Here is an 18,355-nt window from a genome sequence, read left to right as displayed (position 1 = left end):
CAGGAACCCTGTGAACCACAGTTGGGTATATGCCCTAATAACACCATATAAGCAATATCAAATCTTCGAAGCAATAAATTCTCATGGATCCCTTTGTGAACTACTCTATCAAGGTTGCCCTTTACCTGGTTAATCTTAAATCAGTGCAGTCCCTACAGAAGGTTTCTCATTGCTGGTTTCAACTCACTTGAAAATAAACCCACAATATGCCCCAGAGACAACCTTGTCCTTACGTGGCATCCTCAGCCAGAGCCCTCACCCCACCTGTCCCTCCTGCCCAAAATCACACCATGGCACCGGCCTTGCCACACATGGGCTGTGTTTTATCCTCCACAAAGGCAGTGTCCCACATCACAGGAGATGGCCTCCATAAGGACAGCAGCACTGGCCTTTAAGACAACTATCTGCCATTGCTTTTAGTGAGGAGAGCTTTTTACTGTCCTCTTTGGCGCCGCTATGTGAACTGAGGACGTTATCCTGGGGATCAGAATCTCCAGCTGCAAGATATTTTCATGATGTCCAAGCAAAGATCTGCAGAAGCGGTATTTTTAGGTACCCTGGCCACTAAGAAATGCATTCTTTTCATATTCCTTATATAACCCTCATCTGAAATAGCCAACAGGCTTTGGAGCCTTTTCCGCAGCTTTCGTATCTCAGTGGAAAGAAACAAACAACAGGATAAATAAATAAATAAGGCAAATGAGTTTTATGGCCCGCATATCATCTCTGACAAAAGCAACTATTGCTGCTATTAAACTCGCAAGTGCACACAGAGCCACAGATAGCCATGAAAAACAAGAGGCAGGAAAGACAGCTCAGCAACGTGGCACTGCTGAGCCAGGCAATTCCGCCTGCCAGGCTGTGCTTCTTTCAAGGCTGAGCGCAACAAACACCAACCAGTTTGGGGATGTGGGCCAGGCACTGCACAACCCCCTTCCACCCCAAGAGGCCAGAGGAGGAAGGGTAAGCTGTTAGTACGTTTCAAATCCCTCTCCCCATTCCTTATTAAGGTGTGACCCTGACAGCCATAAACACACCTAGCACCTGAAAAATTGCCAGCCAGGCCAATAAACACAGCAATATAGTGTCAGCTTCATGACATGCGTATTGAGCAGCACAGCTCAGCACAAACAAGGCACTTCCTGCAGCTCACTGCCTTGTGTAAGGGGCTGCTGGTGTGAGCCGTGTGTGCTCTGTGTTAAAGAGGTGAAGAGCTCTTGGTCTAAGCTGTGTCTTGGGAAGAAGGGCGGTTTGGGAATCGTATTCCTGATGTTAGATATTAGGGAAATTTTCTTCTCCAAAACAGTGCTAATGCAGTGGCACAGCTGCACAGGGAGTGCTGGGGTCACCATCCCTGGAGGTGTTCAGGAGCTGTGGGGATGTGGCACTGGGGGACATGGCAGGGTGGGATGGGGTTGGGCTTGGTGGTCCTACTGGTCTTTTCCAACCCTAATGACTTTATGATGGCATGGCTTCCTCTGGCTCTGGTCTTGTAGCACTGCCAGGTGTGCTGTGGCTGCTGTCAGCTCTGAGGCCTGAGAATGGCCCTGCAACAGGACATCAGCTGTAATGCTGCATGCGCAGTGTGTGACCACCACGTGTCCCCACGAGGTCTGGGTGCGAAGTGTCTGCCTGCACACAGCTGCTCCTATGGCAGATTTGTATGCATTTGCATAGTGCTGCCTGCTTCCATCGCTTTGCATGCACCTCTGGCCTGCCACACACGTGGGCAGAGCACGTGCAGAGCAGGGGCAGAGCTCTGCAGAGGGTGCTGCTGCACCCCAGGGACCAGAGCCCCTCTCTGCCCGAACTGCTCACAGATTATCTTTATTACCGGACTGTTATGTTTGCTCAGTTTAGAGATCTAATATCAGTTTAAAGCCTTCTCTGCTAGCAGTGCTGTTTGAAGTCATGCTCGCTTTTAGGCCTCAGCTTGCCAAGACTGTAAAATGTTTATTGCTAATGGTGGAAAAGCTTAAAGAAGCCAAGATAACTTTCCCAGGCCGGGCATTAAGACTGTTTGGATAAGTAAATGAGTGAAGAGTACTACATGGACTTCATTAAATATCAACCAACACCAACAGCCACCCATTTATAACACAATGGCAGGGCAGGAGCACCCAGCAGCAGCGGAGCTGAGAAAGGGACCAACCAGGCAATAAGGGAGAGGAAGGCTGGGATCCCCACGGGGCTCAGCATGGCTCCAAGGCCAGGCAGCACAACTCCTGGCCCAGGCTCCTACAAAGTGTGTCAGAATCGGAGCTGATGAGGCAGGAGCTGAGCACAGAGCAGCCCATCATGCAGGGAGCTGTGCATGCACACAGTGCAGTGCATCCTGCCTCCTGCAGCCACAGGTAAGGACAGGATCCGCAGTGAGGGGAGGGCTGCCTGGATGCCTGCTTCCATTTTTTAAGCTCTTACTTCCTTATAGACATGTCTCATGTTTAATGGTTTCCAATCACAGCACAGCACTCAGTAAACTACAGGAACTCTCACCACCACCCCGTGGTGTCACAGCCAGTATCTTAACAACCCCCCAACACTCAGCTCTGGACTCAGATCCTCCCTCATATTCACCACCCACCGTTCCATTTGAGTTCAATGCTCTCCACATGAGCAGAGTTCAAACCCGAGCTCCTGTTTGAGGACCGACCCCGAGTTACATTCCATCTCCAGCCCTTCACTACACGCTGTTCTCACTTCTGCTTTCCTTCCTTATTCTCTTTGCCTTATGCCAGCCTGTCCCTACCCATCCCATCAGCCACCCACACCTACACCCCGATACAGCAGCAATTAACCAGCTCCAATTGGACTAACCCATCTCCCCTCTTTCTTAGGGACACAAGGACCCCACTCTCTGCACACAGCACAAACTCCAGCTCACAAGCCCAGCATTCGGTGTTTTTAAGCCCCTCCTCAGCCCAGCCGGACCCGCTGCTGATCACAGCCCGGAGCCGGGATGCAGCACAGCTGCGGACACCCCTCATCCTACTGCACCAAGCACGGACACGCGGCCCTAAATGCCAGCACCCCATACACTGTGCCGGCACCGCGGCTCCCTCTCCGCTCTCGGGCTCCCCCTGCTGGCTGTATGGCCGCACAGCTCCGGTGCGTGCGCAGCGCTGCGGGGCGGGGCGGCGCTTCCTGGCGGCTGCTCTGGTTCCGGGGCGCCGCTGCCTGGAGACGGCGGGGCCGCTCCGGTACGGCCGGGAACGGGAACGGGGGCTGCGGGGCGGAGCGGGGCGGGAGGCGAGAGGCGAGAGGGAGCGGAGCCGGGAGGGCCGCGGAGCTGCCTGGGTGCAGGCGGGGACCCGGCCCCGAGCCCGCAGCTGAGCGCTCCGGCGGCCTGTGCCCACCGCTCGGACCGGTACCGGCCCTTAGAGAACAGCCCCCCGGGATGGAGCTGCGTTGTTCCGCTCCCAGCACGGGTTGCAGGAGCCGCCCCGCGCTCCGGACTTTGTCACCTCCCGCTCCTCCCCTCGGTGTTGGGTTTAGGAGCGTCCCTCACCGGGGTGCTCTCCTTTGGCTGTAGTTTGCAGTTGGACGCTGTCAGAAATACGTGTTAAGAGCCGTGTGATTCTCGTGCAACCCGAATTCTTGTATAACTTCTGTTTGGCTGGTTGGCACCCAAGGGCGCTCCATGCCTGCTGTGCGGGATGAGCAGATCAGACACACTGTGCTTCCTAATGCCAACAACAGGTTGGCAGTGCCTGAGCTGCTCCAGCCTGTAGCGCCGGTTCCTCTGCAGGGACACGGCACATCCCAAATGCAGACGTGTCAAAGGTCTCTCCCACGTCAATCAGTTCTCTATGCAGTAGCGGTCTGTCGCGTTGCTTGTCACTTATGAGCTTGCTTTTTCACAGATTGCTGCCACATGATGTCAGGGGACAGTGACTGCACGAGGGCGAGTCCATCTGCAGGCTCTCCATCAGACACTGAGCTGTTGCTGCTGGGTCGGCCGAAGTATGTTTGCTCGTTGTCTCCTGATCTGGTTACCAAAGCCCGCGAGGAGCTCCAGGAGAAACCTGAATGGCGGCTCCGAGACGTGCAGGCACTCCGAGACATGGTGTGCAAAGAATACCCCTCCCTGGGGACCTGCCTGGACGATGCCTTCCTGCTCAGGTTCCTCAGAGCCAGGAAATTCGATTACGACCGAGCGCTGCAGCTCCTGGTGAACTACCACAGCTGTCGGAGGAGCTGGCCCGAGGTGTTCAACAACTTGAAGCCTTCTGCAATAAAGCCTGTCCTGGAGTCTGGTTTTGTCACTGTGCTGCCCCATCGAGACCCGGAGGGACGCCACGTCGTCTGCATCCGTCCAGGTACTGACATGCATGAGTAGCTTCTCTAACCCCGAGGCATTTCTGGGCCCAGAATCTGTCCTGCTCTCCTGTGAACACTGGCTAATTCAGCAGGGTACATGGGTGCTGGCTGAAATGGGAACAGCCAGCTTGTGCAGGGACTTTATCATTAGCCAACGTTATGCCGGCTCCTTTTCCTGTCTCAGCAATAGCTGCAGTTGAGTAAAACCCAGGAAGCATTGCGGTGTGCTGATGAAATGTTTGGTGATGCCAGAAGATTTACTGGCTGGTAACTCAGAATACAACAGGCCTGCTGGCCTACAGAAGCTTGTAATTTGCTTTGATAATAAGTGGAGAGGAGCCTGTCACTTTGATTCCAGTGTACACAGTCAGGTTGCAGTGTGCTTTTGGCACTGCCAGGCTTGCTCTGAGTTTGACTTCATTTGTTCTCCTCTTTTCCATTTACCTGCCTTCTTTCTGAGCTAAAGCTGCTTTAATCAGCTGTGCTGGGTGGAGATCAGGGTTCCTACCACCACTGCCTTGCTCCTTGCAGTAAACACAAGTTGCCATTGATCTGTTCTGAACTAGAACTGTGGCTATTAAAGACCTTTAAAGTCCAGGAAAATAGAAAATTAGTTTTTGGAATGTGTATTGTTAGCTTATATTTACTTTTCAACTTACCATCCATGTCTTGTAACCTCAGACAGATGGACACCCAGTAATTATCCGATTACTGAGAACATTCGTGCCATATACTTAACGTTAGAAAAACTCATTCAGTCCGAAGAGACCCAGGTGAATGGAATTGTAATCCTGGCAGACTACAAAGGAGTCAGCTTATCTAAGGCGTCTCATTTTGGTCCTTTTGTAGCCAAAAAAGTAATTGGAATTCTTCAGGTAAGACCTGAACCGGTGGGAAAATAAGTTTGTTCATTGTAAATGAATGCTTCTGTGTCTTTAAAAGAGTTCTTGATTGTATTGCCAGAAACTTAAGCATCCTGTATTTTACTGGGAGAATTAAGACATGTCCCTGCCCGAGCAGTTTCTCAGACCCTTTCCAGCTTCCCCAACAACGTAGGGAATGAAGCTTTACTGTGTGCAGGTTTCTCATCCCTTGACTTCATGCCCACAGCTCTCATAAAGCTCCCTGTCAGAAGGTGCATTTCTCTTGCTATGGTGGTTGATGTTGTTCTATCAGGTAAAAGTTTGGAAGGCAGGGGGTTGTGCTGACAGCCAGTCTCAGGACATAGAAAGAAAAGAGGAAAATAACAAATGTTTTTTTAAACTGCACTATAAAAATCTTCTTTCCTCTTCAGGATGGATTTCCCATTCGAATAAAAGCTGTTAACATAATAAACGAACCTCGTATATTCAAAGGCATTTTTGCCATTATCAAGCCTTTTCTGAAGGAAAAGATAGCAAACCGGGTAAGGATTTGTGTCATTGTGACGTTAATGCTAATGTTTGGAAGTTCTTTGCTCAGCCCCCTCAAGTAAAACCTGTTGAAAAACCTCGGTGCCATTTACTTGATTGAGCTGGTCCTGTCTATGTTAACCTTTACAAATTCTTCAGGCTCTGAAGACTTTCATATTGGTATAACAAGAATGATGCTTTGTATATCTGCTGTATGTTCAGGACATGGACTTCATCTCTGGGGCTGTGTTATCCTGGAGAGTAACACTGTGTGGTTTATAAGGTGGTGTCACAGGAAGGCCTTGTCCTCCCCTTGCTTTTCTCCCTTACCCAAGTGTCCAGCACGGCCCTGGGTGGGTGCTGTATGACTGGATGTAACTGCAAAGGGTGATGCTCTTCTCCATGAAGGAAAAATACTGTAGGTCCTACAAATGAACTTGAGGATAAGTTGAACCTGGAATGCCTGCACAGACTGACACACCTGAAGCCTTTCTTGCTGGGCTTTATGCTGCACTAGACTTAGTTCACTTCAGTCCTTCTCACAAGCGTGTTTAACAGCACCTGCCTGCTGCTGTGTGCTGACACCTGCACGTAAAGCCATCCCTTCTACACTTCGCTCTGTAATTCAAAGCAAGCTCTTCAGCTGACTAGAAATATGCCACAAAGTATTTGGTATGCACTAGTAACATTATTTTTTGCTTTCTTCTTCAGTTTTTTCTTCATGGCTCTGACCTGAATTCTCTTCATCAAAACATTCCTCCAGTGATTCTCCCTGAAGAATACGGGGGCACTGCAGGGAAGCTGGACATCTCAGCATGGAACGAGCTTCTCTTGGCCTCCGAAGAGGATTTCCTGCATGATTTCTCCCAGCTGGTTCTCCCGTGTGACAGCTCTCCCCATGACATGCTAGTGAGTGGGGATGCTGATGAAAAGCAATGCGATGATTCCTTGCGAGGCATGAAACCTCAGCTCTATTATTGCTACTAACAAACTGGTGAAGGGAAGCTTTAGAGCAGTGAAGACCTCTTCTGTTCTCATAGGCGATGTTGTGAACTCTGCCTTACTCCTAAACCTGCAGTTTAGGAACAGACTGCTGAGGCACTTTACACTGTAGAACCAAAGGAAGCTGAAGAGGGCACAGTGGGGGCAGGGCAGAGTTTGCAGAGGGTAATGGGAAAGAGCATATCATTAGCAAGTTATGTAGAATACCTACAGCTAGTCAACCTCTGGGGAAGATGCAAACTTGCCTATTCCTTTGAATTATCAAAACAGAAATGCAGGATGGTAAGTTTGATAGTTTCTTCCCCCCACCCCAGTTAAAAGTGACAATTTACCAGCTTTATGGCTGTCCATTCCCTTCTCTTTCTGAAAACACCCATAACCCAAGAAAAACAACTGTCAGTTGCTTCATGAACCCTGTGAGATATAGTTCTGTCAGTGGAGACTGCTTACAACCATAGGCGTTTAACTTGGCCTGTCCCCTGTCACTGTGTTCAGATTGCATTTCTGGAATATCTGAGTGAATATTTGGCTCAAATTAACACAGAAAGCTTTCTTATCTATGAATACCAGTATGGAAATTCTCTGAAACTTTCTCACAGAAAGAAATTAACTATTAGAACAGCAATCTCAAGGCTTAATGTAAACAGAAGCAGTCTTCATGGTCAGAACACAGTGAATTTCTCCAATCAGGTAATGAGACATTTGATTAGATTCAAGTTCAGATACTGAGGTTTGGGAACCAAACGAGAAAGACTCTCACCCACCTTTCCATGTCACCAGTTGTTCTTTTCTTCAGCTGGTTGCAATGAGGAAGTTGGTAAGTAACTCATAGGCAGAATTTGTAGGGCAACTTCATAGCAGCTGGCACGATGTATAGAAGGCAATACTTCATGCAGGAGAGCAAGGTGCTTCTTAAGCTTGCTATGCTGGCCAGAATTTAAGTCTTTGTGAAACCAAATGCAGTCAGGCTGTTTGAAAGCACATTCTTCAATTTTCTGGTATTGTAGCATTTTAATTTATTATTATTTTTTTACTGTGCTTGTCTGCACTTTTGTGAAATGTTACAACTCTGGTTTCTGCTTTGTTGATCTCTTTTGTCTTTGGTTGTCATGTTCTTTATGAAGATCGACTTGAATCTCATCTCTGTAATATTTACCCATAACTTGTATGCTTGTGCTTAGAGGTCTTTGTCTAGAAACAGAACTAAGACTCCAGTGTTGCATCAGGGTAAGGTATCCCACGTTTAAATCGCCTGTTCCACTCCCTAAGTTCCATGTGGTTAAATGGTCTAGAATTAGAGCTTAACCGTCAGCACACTCTTTGCACATGTTCTTCTGCACTGTAGTGGTGTAGAGGTGGGTAACCTCGCTAGAAACAAGAAAGCACACCTGATTATTTCAAGGTGAAATATTTCACTGCTTGGTGAAAAAGAACATCCCTTCTACCAGGAGACTTATCTCAAGCTTCCTCTGGCTGAAAACCTTATTTAGTGCCAAGTATAGTAAAAAGCAAACCCTGATATCTTGAGAATTTCACACATTTGTTTTTCAAAGTGCCAAATTCTGTCTTGAATGTCTTTTTCCCTCTCAGACCCCCTACATTATGACTGCTCTGCCAGAAACCTCCTCTGCCACCACAGTAATGGCTTGCTGACCTGGCAGCAGATATCATCCAGGATCTTGGGGGTGCCAAATGCCAGACCTCTCATCTAAGCACTATAAAAGCAGATCAGGTTTTGAGAAGGGGTGAGCCACAAGGCTTATTCCTGAGTGGCAGCCCAGAATGTCAGTGTGGGTAAGGAACTCATCACTTGACCTGCTTTAGAACAAAGACATAAAGAAATTAATTTCCCTTGTTTATAGCTTTTTGTTTTTCCCCTTACCTTTATAAATCTTACTCCTCTTTGACAGCTGTGACCTTAAGCACAGGCTTAAAAAATAACAACACTTCCTGCTACATAAAATAAGCTTAAAAAGTACTGCTAGGCACTTCCTCTTCATTTTTGACCAAAATGAGGTACATGTTTTGCAGAGATTTCTTTGTGCCATGTAGCAAGATGTTAGTATGCAGGCCATGACTTAAGTGGCTACCCACACTCTTTACCTGACAGAATGTAGAGGCTGGTCTGGTCTTTACTGCCTTTGAGTGCCTCTTAACTCCAGCCACAATACACAACCCTTAAAAATAAAAGTGTTTTGACAGCTCTGTTAGAAAAGCTGTTTGGATCCACTTATTTAATTACTAGAGAAGGAAACCGAATATTCAAAATTCAGTGTGTCCATCACATGAAAAAGAGCCATGATCTTCTGGCTGCACCTGAGGAACATTAAAGGAACCAATTGCTTTTTCATGCTCATACATTCTCTAGCACAGTAAGTAAAACAAATCCATCTCACCTTCCCCTTTTCTCCTGTGCTTACAGAGAAAATACATCATTTCCTCTAATTTTTAACATAATAGGAAATGAAATATTATCCAAGCTGAAAACAGCTTGTGTTACACCTCCAAATCTTCTTAAAGCTGCATCGTTAATGTCAGGATACATCACTTTAGCCACACTTATCTGTATCATATGTTGTTCCTTGGCTTTAGAACTTACTTAAGCTGTATCTCTAACCCTTTCTAGGTTTGAAGCCAGTGCTCAGGAAGCACAGCTGTTTTAAGTGCACCTGACTACAAAGCTGAAAGCATTCTTTGAGCTTTAGCACTTGCTAGCAAAGAAAGAAAATTGTTCTCAAAATTTAACACATCAGATTTAAGTCTCCTTATCTGCAGGTTATGAGAATAGGTAGGAAAAACTATTCAACTTAGCAGGTTTGGTTCCTCTTCCCCCTGCCCACCTCTTCACAGCACTAAAACTGATCAGAGATTTTACTATACTTGACATAACTTTGTTTTCAGAGGTTGTATGCCTCTGGAAAGCCATCCCTGCCAAATCCAACACATGACAATGAATTGTACTCAGACTGCATGGGGGTAGCCACAGCTTTGAGCATTACGTGGGATGAGAGTTAGCTGCATACTGTACATAAAGATACTTGAATTTATACTCTTGCAATGGGTATTATAAACCCTGAGGTATTTTCAGGATATGGGTTGATGTTTCAGTTGTTTTTTTGTTAAATCTCATTTTGGCATGAATTAATCACGGTGTTATTCAAACTAATCATTTTGCCTTTTGTCATATGTGGGCCTAGAGGTGCTGGGTGGTTAAGTGTACATGTTATTTTGACAAAATCTTATTTTTATATTGCATTTTATAAAATGGAGTGGTCAAAATATGTAATTTTATGATGCATGACTGGGTGATTAAATACATTACCGTAACGGCTGCTCATTTTGTACTTTCCATATAGCTGCCTTGAGTCATTTTGGGGTATGTTACAGTAAAAAGGAACAGCAATGTATACTTAAGTCCACACTAAAACATGGCTGCAACTAAACATAACAGAGCATTATATTACAAGAGGAGTTGGTTTTTACTGCAGTTTTTGCTTGAATGATAAACTGAGCAGTTTCAAGGAACAGGATGTGACATTCAGAAAAGTCTTTTGGAAGATGCAGTTTGTTTCAAAAGAAATACATTGTAATTTACTATTTGCTGCACTGAGAAAGTGTCCAGTCACATCCACATGGTGACTGCAGCAGCCTAACAGCCAATTAATATTTTCATAATCATATATAATAATACTTTGCCTTAGAGAGTAACTGCTTCAATCCTTAACACTTCTCAATAGAGCTGGGAGAGTTCCAGTAGTTAGTCCATTTTATTCAACGAGTTTACAGTGCAAATACCATAGTGCCAATAATATTCATTCCATATACACTTTTATAAGCATGTTAGACAAGTGAAAATTAGAAACTCTATTTTTCCACCATAATCACGAAGATGTATGAACTAGTCTTACTTACTATTATACTGCTTACTATTTGGCAAACATACAACCAAAAAGGTTATCATAGAAATTGCCTCTTAGAAAGGGCAAACTTGTGCTTAAAGGAATAACGAGTTAACAGCTTTTCAGCTCAAAGGCCTGTTGTTTTGGTGGGGAGTGAGGGGTTTCTGCCACACCACAGGAAGGTAAGCATCATTTAAATAAACTACTTGAAATAAACTTTAGTAGTGGAATGTAGAAATTAGTGTGGCTTACGCCTCAAGGAAGAAGCGTTAGCAGCAGTGCACTATGCCCAACATAATTTGTTCTTTAAAATATATTACTTCATATTTAGATAAAATTTACTTTGTTTAACACTAAGGTTGGGGCTACTGGTCATAAGTTTTCTTTTGTGCTTTGGCAGCACTGCAGTAGTGAGTTTTATAAATGCAGTAATAAGATAACCATGACTTAAGGTTAAAATAAAAAGGTAACTGAGAATTTTGATCCTGCAGCAAGCATTGTGCAATACTTAACTGTGCATCCACCTGCATGTTAATATATTGACATAAGAAAAGACAGTATTTGCCTTAATAACTAAAGCAATACATAAACATTTTGGCTTTAAGCAAAGAATTCCCAACCTCTGTAAGCTCAGACAGATGCAGCTATTTAACTGAAGTCTCTGTTAGTAAAGATAATGGGAGCCACCAGGGTCCAAACGTAGAAAAGGAGGCAAACCCAGCTGGAAGTTATCTTCACCCACACAGCTGGCCACTTACTTGTCATTGTTTTAAAATCCGCATCAGGGCTGAAAAGCAAAGAAAGAAGTTACCAGATTTAGAAAATGCTTTCCCCTATTTCTTCTACTTCTCAAATCAATTTGAAATTCAGAGAATTCCTGGACAATCCAAATACCAAGGCCTTTGTGCCAGACTGGTGAGACAGCCAGCAGTTTCCCCATGGCTCCTTGGGCCTTTTGCTCTCCACTCCACTTTCAAACTAGATCTGCTTGCATACATTGATGTGCTGCTCTTCAAAGAAGTCTTCCAGCGAGCTGTGCAATAGACTCTTGCTAGCTGCTGCTCCACAAGCATATTTGTTAATTAATACAGTGTTGCATTTATGGGAAGAGCTTTGTAAGCTGCAGAAGCTGAACTATGTCCCAGCACTCCCAGCAGATCTAGGGAAACATTCCTTTTAGCAACATATCCCTGCACAGCTTTCCCAGGCTGACAGAGCCAGTAGGTTTGGCTTAAGTCTGGCCTCAGATGGGCATCCCAGGAGACCATTTATCTTATATGTATCCTTCCTGCTGCTCGCATCGCAGAGTTTGGTAGCTCCACTAGGAGTATACTGATTTTGTGTCTTTTTGTGCAAGTCTTTGTGTTGCTGTTTTTTTTACATCCTTAATTCAGCAACTCAAAAAATGACAAGTCACAACTAATGCAACTGGCATAGGGACAGCACCTTAAACAGCTTGTCAGGAATAATTCCCATCCTCCTAGAAATGCTGGCAAATGTGTGCAACCTATTAATTTCTGTCTTGCTCTTACCTGTACCAGTTTGTGAGTGTCATCATGATGTAAAGAGAGGCAAGCGAGAGCATGAAGTGAAAGAAGGCATAGTTGTACTGAACACCATCTTTCTCGTTATCCATTACACGGCGCACGTCTCCATCCTCTGCAGTCCCGCTGCCTGTTCCCCCAGCCTCCTCCAGAATGGCACTGTCACTCACAGACAGCGTCAGTTTGTTCACTTGGCTGTTACTTGAAGAGCGAATGCTGCAGCGTAACCCAAAGAAAAACAGGGTTAAGAACTCCTTTTTCAAGAAGCTATTATTGCTAATAAAACTTGAAACGGATCACAGTGAAAGTCAGGACTAGCAAATAACATTGGTGAAGCCCATCTGAAAAACAAAATATCACTTCTTACATCTGTTTGCGCTTGAGCTTTTGTTAACATAAACAAACCAGCAGCTCTAATCCAGGCCTTGCCCTACATTGTGTTACATTACTGGAGTTGGGCTAATAAAGTTTATGGTCACCCACAAAACAGAAGGCCATTTTATTAGTTGTATTTGGCTTGGGCCTGAAATCACATATGAACAAAAAGCAGGTACATTGATTTTTACTGGGCTATAGTCAAATGAAAAAGGCAGATAGTTGTTAACTATTTGATAGCAGTGCAGATCCTACCTGGAATACAGGAGGCAAAAGACAAATATAGCCAATCCAACAATACTCTGGGCATCCCACCACTGCAGGGACTTGGGTGGAGCTGGAGTAGCAGGTATGACAGTAGTATTTGCTGGAGCAATCGTAGGCGCAGCTATCTGAGTAATGATGTTCAGCAAATTTGGGTTACAGTTCCGTTCTGAAAGGAATTTTGAGGCAGATTAAGGTTAGATGAGCTTCAACAGTTTCAGTTAATGCAGAAGTTTATGATTTACCATTCCCTTTCACTGCTCATCTCTGATTCCCTATAGATAACAGCAGCATGCAGTGTTTTTCCTTCTTGTGAGTTAGGCAATGTTTTAGTATTTAAATAAATAAATCAGAATATGCTGATACTATTTCCTTTCTCCTCACAGATACACCAGTTTAGTGCTAGAAAGAGACAAACTGATTGTTTCACAGTTAAGTTAGCTGTACTTTTTCATTAGACTTTATCTAGACAGAAGATCAGCAGTCCTCATGCAGTGACCTGCACTGAGTCACACCAACGACTTCACACGAATATACATTACTCAGAACTAATCTCTTGCTTACCAGGCTCATTGGACATGGCTGACCAAGTGAGATACATGGTGTAAAGGGTAATAATGGAGGACTGGAGAAGGCCAGATCGAGGTTGATGTTCCTGTTGAATAACAAACCAGCATGAAAAGGGCAGCTTCTATCTATAGTTAAATGAACAGCTACCTAATTTCAGTCTTCAGGAAGGCATTGGGCTTCATACTGCTTGAAAAACAGGAGTAATAAAACTTACAATAACATAGTTCACACAACAAACAACTCAAACACAGAAGGGCTAAGGAAACCAAAGCCAGTTCTTCTGTGCTCGAGAGTCAGTTAAAGATTCTTCCTGAACTTGCTTAGCAGTTTTCTGGATATGAATCTAGTATGTGGTTTGGAGCAATACCAGTTTGGAATCAACTAACATGAAAGCTTCTTACTGATATTAAACACTCTTACCCATGATTACAAAGCCAGACTATTACAATAATAAATTCCATTCTTATGTTACTTTTTCCCTTACAGGTTATTTGTTCTGCCAGAACCTCCACCACCAAAGCCATGCCAGCAGCAACACCCACGGAAACCTAACTTCAAAACAATGTTGCAAAAAACATTAAAAAGCCCATCCTCAGGAAATGCATCACTACAATGCATTGCTCTCAGAGCCTTTTTTTCTAAAAACTATTATTTATTCCTTAAATATCCCCAGCTAGCACTGTTACAATAGCCAAGCATTAGAACTCTTCTGTCTGGCTGCATTGGTATGACACCCTTCTTACTTTCTTGCTTTGTATGCCAGAATGAAATAGCAAAGAAAAACAGTACCTGAACTTTTGGAAGGATGGAAACAATAGATACAGCAAGGCACAGGATCATATTAAAGCTTATGAAGAATTTGTTTTCAGTGCAGTCCTCAGGTGTTGTATAGAAAACATAAAAGAGCACAATAAAAACCACTGACAAGCCATAGAACAAGCTTGTACAGGCCAGCAGAGCTGCAGAGAGGAAAAATAACTATTAGAATAAGGACATAAAACTTTAACAGTCCATCTAGAGTGATTTAAATATTGACTAGCAGTGTAAAGGGACCATTCCCCTTCCTCATTTATAAACCTGATTAAGCAAGCTAGACTAGCAGAAGGCAGTGTTATTAAATGTGGCCAACATGGCCAGATGTCTGCTTTGGTTCTCTAGGCAGTGTGGCTCAGAGGGAAACCAATGCTTCCATCAGGGGAACAAGATCTGTCTTCTGGATGCAGTTTAGCTGGTTTTACTGTGCAGTCAAGTCTGAGCATCAAAAAGGACAGCACTTTCTGCATGCTTCCAGTGAGCTGAAGGCCACTGTTTACATTTTCATTCTTGTATGTTTTTGATATGAAGCTAGAAAATGCTGTTACAGCATTTACATCTATGAACAAAGAACCAGAACTATTAGCACTGATTTCAGTAGAAAAGTTAGCAACATGCCAAGGTGTGCTGCTGTAGTGCAGCCACCATCACTGACATAAGTGACCTTCTGAGGGTGTCAATCAACAAGTTGATAAAACAAAGTCAGAATTGAAGAGAACCAGGCTACCAGCTCTGCACTCACACTGCAGACTGGACAAGTCAAGCATTGTTTATTATGACTGTCAGACCTGCTAGTCACAAGCCTAGAATATTTTGCATTTTATTTAATGATAAAAAGGCAACTCCGGTTATTAATTCCAAATGTTTACAGTAGTGACTCACAAAGACTGTACAGTATAACACTGGGATATGTTTGCAAACTAGTACGTGATATTCTGCAGACTCCTGGCCAGCCAAAACAAATCCCTGCCAGTTTAAGATTCCTACCTGCATACCAACACTTAGAATTTCCCTCCTCCATTCTTTCAACCCAGCTCTCATTCCAGGAGTGAGCAAAGTCCACAAGAAACACCAGCTGGATAATGATGAAGCAGAAGGCTCCACAAACACCAATAACAAACCAAGCTAGAAAAAGGAGTAAGAAAACAAGCTTAATTTTCATCATTTACATACTAATCCAGGAAAAAGGATAAAAGATAGTTCTACTGCAGACAATTAACAAAAAAAACCCAACATAACTATATGCATAACTGTTATTCACTTTGGCTTTTGTCCTGCAGAAGCATGCAAGGAGACTGCTATTTTAAGTGTGACTACAGTTGTGGATGAGCATGGAAATGTTTAGCCCAAGGTATTTTCAGAATGAATTTAAGATCTAACACAAGACATGTTTGTGTACACTATTATAATGCCACGTTCATCTGAGGCTCAACAACCCTCTTGAGGTTTGTGTAATGTGGCCAGACAGTAAAAATATCTCGCAGAGATTTTTCAGAGACTCCAGGGCATTATTTTGCATTCATCACAGTCAGCATTCTGAGATGCCTCCAATCAAAACAGCATTAGAAGTCTCTTCCCAGTAGTTGACGTAACAGAGTACTGACCTAGTAATACACAACACCTATGCACTTGAAAAAGATTGCTTATTGCCATTAATTCAGTTGATCAGCACAACATCATTAAGAAGCAGGACAGAAACTGTGTTTTCTACAAGGTAATTTCCACTGTCACAACCAGAGCTCAGTAAGTCTGTGGTCAAGTTTGGGCTTACTAAACAGAATTTTATGATTTTGATTTAAGCATACCTCTTGTGAAATGCCCTTCAGGAATGTAAAATGCTCCGACCATGATGCCCACAATGGCAGCTATTTTGAAGAACCAGAACCTGTAGAAGAAGAAAATTGAAAACAAGAGCATTATTCTGCATACAATATTCAAGTTCTACAAGATCTGCAAGCAGCCCCCTGTGCACAGATGAATGTCTAAGAAATAAAGCAAAAAGCTTTGTGTAGCAGAATTACAAGTAAAGAAGTCCATTAATTGGGGAAAAAAGGGTAAATGCAGCATTGCAACTAGGGCAACAGGATGGGCTGGAAGCCCACAGACTAAAGGGTGCTGGAACAGGAGCTCCTGCTCCAACCAAACAGACATGAGTCAGCAGCACACCCTCACAGGGAAGAAGTCTAACTCTGCACCATTCAGTCTGGAAAAGGGAAAAGCAGGATCTACTTACTGTGTTCGACTGCCTAAGGAAAGGTGTTAAGGCTTTACACTGCATGCAGACTCTTCTGAGTCAGACTGGCCCAGAGAATGACCCACAACAAATGTCAGACAGCACAAGAAAAGGGATATAAAATAAATAGTATCAGCATCTCTGCTGAAACACAGAGATGACCAGAGCACCTCCTTTCTGTGTTAGTAGTGATGTTTAGCTTCCCACTACACCGACTATGTTACACAAATGGGAAGCCTTTTAAAAGACTTAAGTATTATTCTTTATTCAGTTCCAAGGAAGCTTCAAACCATCAATGTATACTCAAACTATTTCTTTGTTGAACACAATGGAAAACTCAAGAAGAGAAACAGAGGAAAGAAATTAGAAGACCAGATGGCCAGCTTACAGACATACCCATTGTGCACTGCAGCTCTCGGATCATTACTTGTTTTCACTGCTATCATGAGCAGAGAGAAGACAAAGAAAAACACCGCCATGGCAAAGCTGATTCGGTAGACAGCTCTGTATCCAACAAATACATCACAGCTGACAAAGCCATCCAGATGTGGGATCCGAGTATGAAACCCTTCATCACAAAATCCAGGTACCTGAGTAAACGAGTAAAGACAAATGTAGCTGTGAACTCACTTCTGTATTTGCAATTACATTCTTCAAGCATTCAAACAGCCACGGTTCCCAGTCAGCTCTCCTCTGGGAAACCTGTTAACGAAAGACCTTCTGCTCAGTCAGCCTGCAAAGACCTCACAGCCATTTTTCTTTCTCCAGGTCATCAGTACAAGCATTCAAAGCATTCAGAAAGATTAAGGTAGAACGCTGCAACTGTTGGCAGTAACACCTGGGAAGTGTCATTCCTGGCTGAGTTTCAGTTTCATAAATCAAGGGACTCTCCCACCTATGGAAGCACACTTGTGTGCTGTGTCTCCTTGGTTTTACTTGGAGCGGAATACAAATCAGCAGCCATTTGCACGAGCTCTAAATACACAAACAGCAAACAGGAGATTTTCTCCTCCATACCTTCTTCAGCTGTTCCTCCATCCCCGGTGCCAGCATAATGCAGGCAACAGCCGTGCTGAGGAAGAGCAGAAGGGCATAGATGAGGCGGGTCACGGTGGAGTTCTTGCTGTTGGGACAACATCGGCACAGCAGGCAGGAGGCACCGCCGCACAGACAGGGAATCTGAAGGCACACAAAGGCTGAGATGTGGGAGGTGCCGTAACCACACGGCAGAACAGCTCACCACAACAGCTCGGCTCAGTCCGTGCTTGGCACACCCCACACCACACAGCTCAGGCTCCCTCTGCCCCACAGCCCTGCGGGTTCGCTACCCCCGGCTCCCGCTCCACCCCACAGAGCAACAGTCAGGCCTTGACAAGGCCAGATCTCCACCCACCACACCCGCCCCGCAAACCCTCTTCACCTCGAGGCCCCCGCCACCATAGCGTGCAGATAAGGGGATGAAAACCGATCGGAAAGGGTCTGGGGTGAGCAGCCCCGGCGGCACTCACCCAGCTGGCCAACGAGCAGACCCCCAGCACCGCCCCCATGGCGCCGCCACCACCGGACCCCGCCGGCCACTTCCTGCTTCCGCCCTCCGCCTCAAGTCACCGCCCACTGAGCCTCTGCCGCCTCTCATTGGCTACGCCCTCCATGCCGCCCGCCAATAGGAAGGCAGGATGGAGCCTTTGGGGGCGGGTCAGAAAGGCCAGCCAAAGGCTGAGGGGGGGTTGGTCAGTTTGAACCGCTCGTTCTTGAGAGGTTACAAGAAGCAGGGCGCTGATTGGTCGAAAAGCTCAGGTTGCGAGACGTTCTGTTAGCAAAACAACCAATGAGAGATACCGATCATCCACAGGGCGGTGATTGACATTTCTCGTAGCCATTCAGGACCTCTCTCTCCCTGAAGCCGCAGAGGGCTCTCGGGCCACCTCAGGGACAGAGGGTGAG

At 45.0% G+C, this 18,355-nt stretch overlaps 2 protein-coding genes across 5 annotated transcripts; one reads left to right on the top strand and one right to left on the bottom strand.

The window, feature by feature from the left end:
- The first annotated feature begins 3,139 nt into the window (after positions 1 to 3,139).
- Positions 3,140 to 13,978, top strand: TTPAL (alpha tocopherol transfer protein like). 3 transcript variants are annotated; one of them, XM_015881471.3, is made up of 6 exons: positions 3,140 to 3,200; positions 3,864 to 4,319; positions 5,002 to 5,195; positions 5,615 to 5,725; positions 6,423 to 6,620; positions 13,852 to 13,978. In XM_015881471.3, exons 2-6 carry the CDS (start codon positions 3,875 to 3,877, stop codon positions 13,915 to 13,917), a joined length of 1,014 nt encoding a protein of 337 aa, XP_015736957.3. In that variant the 5' UTR covers positions 3,140 to 3,200; positions 3,864 to 3,874; the 3' UTR covers positions 13,918 to 13,978. The 3 variants fall into 3 exon arrangements, with proteins under 3 accessions (XP_015736957.3, XP_015736956.3, XP_015736958.2); XM_015881470.3 differs by lacking the exon at positions 13,852 to 13,978 and having other exon boundaries at positions 6,423 to 10,040; XM_015881472.3 differs by lacking the exons at positions 3,140 to 3,200; positions 13,852 to 13,978 and adding an exon at positions 3,488 to 3,783 and having other exon boundaries at positions 6,423 to 10,040.
- SERINC3 (serine incorporator 3) lies at positions 10,462 to 18,000 on the bottom strand. 2 transcript variants are annotated; one of them, XM_085520305.1, is made up of 10 exons: positions 17,832 to 18,000; positions 17,429 to 17,590; positions 16,808 to 17,001; positions 15,984 to 16,063; positions 15,166 to 15,303; positions 14,155 to 14,324; positions 13,360 to 13,450; positions 12,787 to 12,964; positions 12,145 to 12,372; positions 10,462 to 11,399 (listed from the first exon to the last, which is right to left on the bottom strand). In XM_085520305.1, the coding sequence occupies exons 2-10, from the start codon at positions 17,462 to 17,464 to the stop codon at positions 11,261 to 11,263; spliced, it is 1,254 nt and encodes a 417-aa protein (XP_085376431.1). In that variant the 5' UTR covers positions 17,465 to 17,590; positions 17,832 to 18,000; the 3' UTR covers positions 10,462 to 11,260. The 2 variants fall into 2 exon arrangements, with proteins under 2 accessions (XP_085376431.1, XP_015736947.1); XM_015881461.2 differs by having other exon boundaries at positions 17,920 to 18,000.
- Positions 18,001 to 18,355: the final 355 nt, after the last annotated feature.

Source organism: Coturnix japonica, chromosome 19 (assembly GCF_054131305.1).
Source record: "Coturnix japonica strain WE chromosome 19, WE-NBRP24, whole genome shotgun sequence".
Taxonomy (NCBI): Eukaryota; Metazoa; Chordata; class Aves; order Galliformes; family Phasianidae; genus Coturnix; species Coturnix japonica.
The sequence above is the reverse complement of the archived record's forward strand: the minus strand, read 5'-3'. Positions and strand labels throughout refer to the sequence as shown.

What these genes read in the sequence shown, in the direction of transcription:
- SERINC3 (XM_015881461.2), bottom strand. Translation starts at nt 17,958, where the DNA reads ATGGGGGCGGTGCTGGGGGTCTGCTCGTTGGCCAGCTGG. An exon ending in TCTGCTCGTTGGCCAGCTGG is followed by an intron (nt 17,591 to 17,919) that starts GTGAGTGCCGCC and finishes GTGTGCCTTCAG; the next exon opens with ATTCCCTGTCTGTGCGGCGG. An exon ending in TTCTAAGTGTTGGTATGCAG is followed by an intron (nt 14,325 to 15,165) that starts GTAGGAATCTTA and finishes TCCTCTCTGCAG; the next exon opens with CTCTGCTGGCCTGTACAAGC.
- TTPAL (XM_015881470.3), top strand. Translation starts at nt 3,875, where the DNA reads ATGATGTCAGGGGACAGTGACTGCACGAGGGCGAGTCCATCTGCAGGC. An exon ending in CGTCGTCTGCATCCGTCCAG is followed by an intron (nt 4,320 to 5,001) that starts GTACTGACATGC and finishes TTGTAACCTCAG; the next exon opens with ACAGATGGACACCCAGTAAT. An exon ending in AAGTAATTGGAATTCTTCAG is followed by an intron (nt 5,196 to 5,614) that starts GTAAGACCTGAA and finishes TTTCCTCTTCAG; the next exon opens with GATGGATTTCCCATTCGAAT.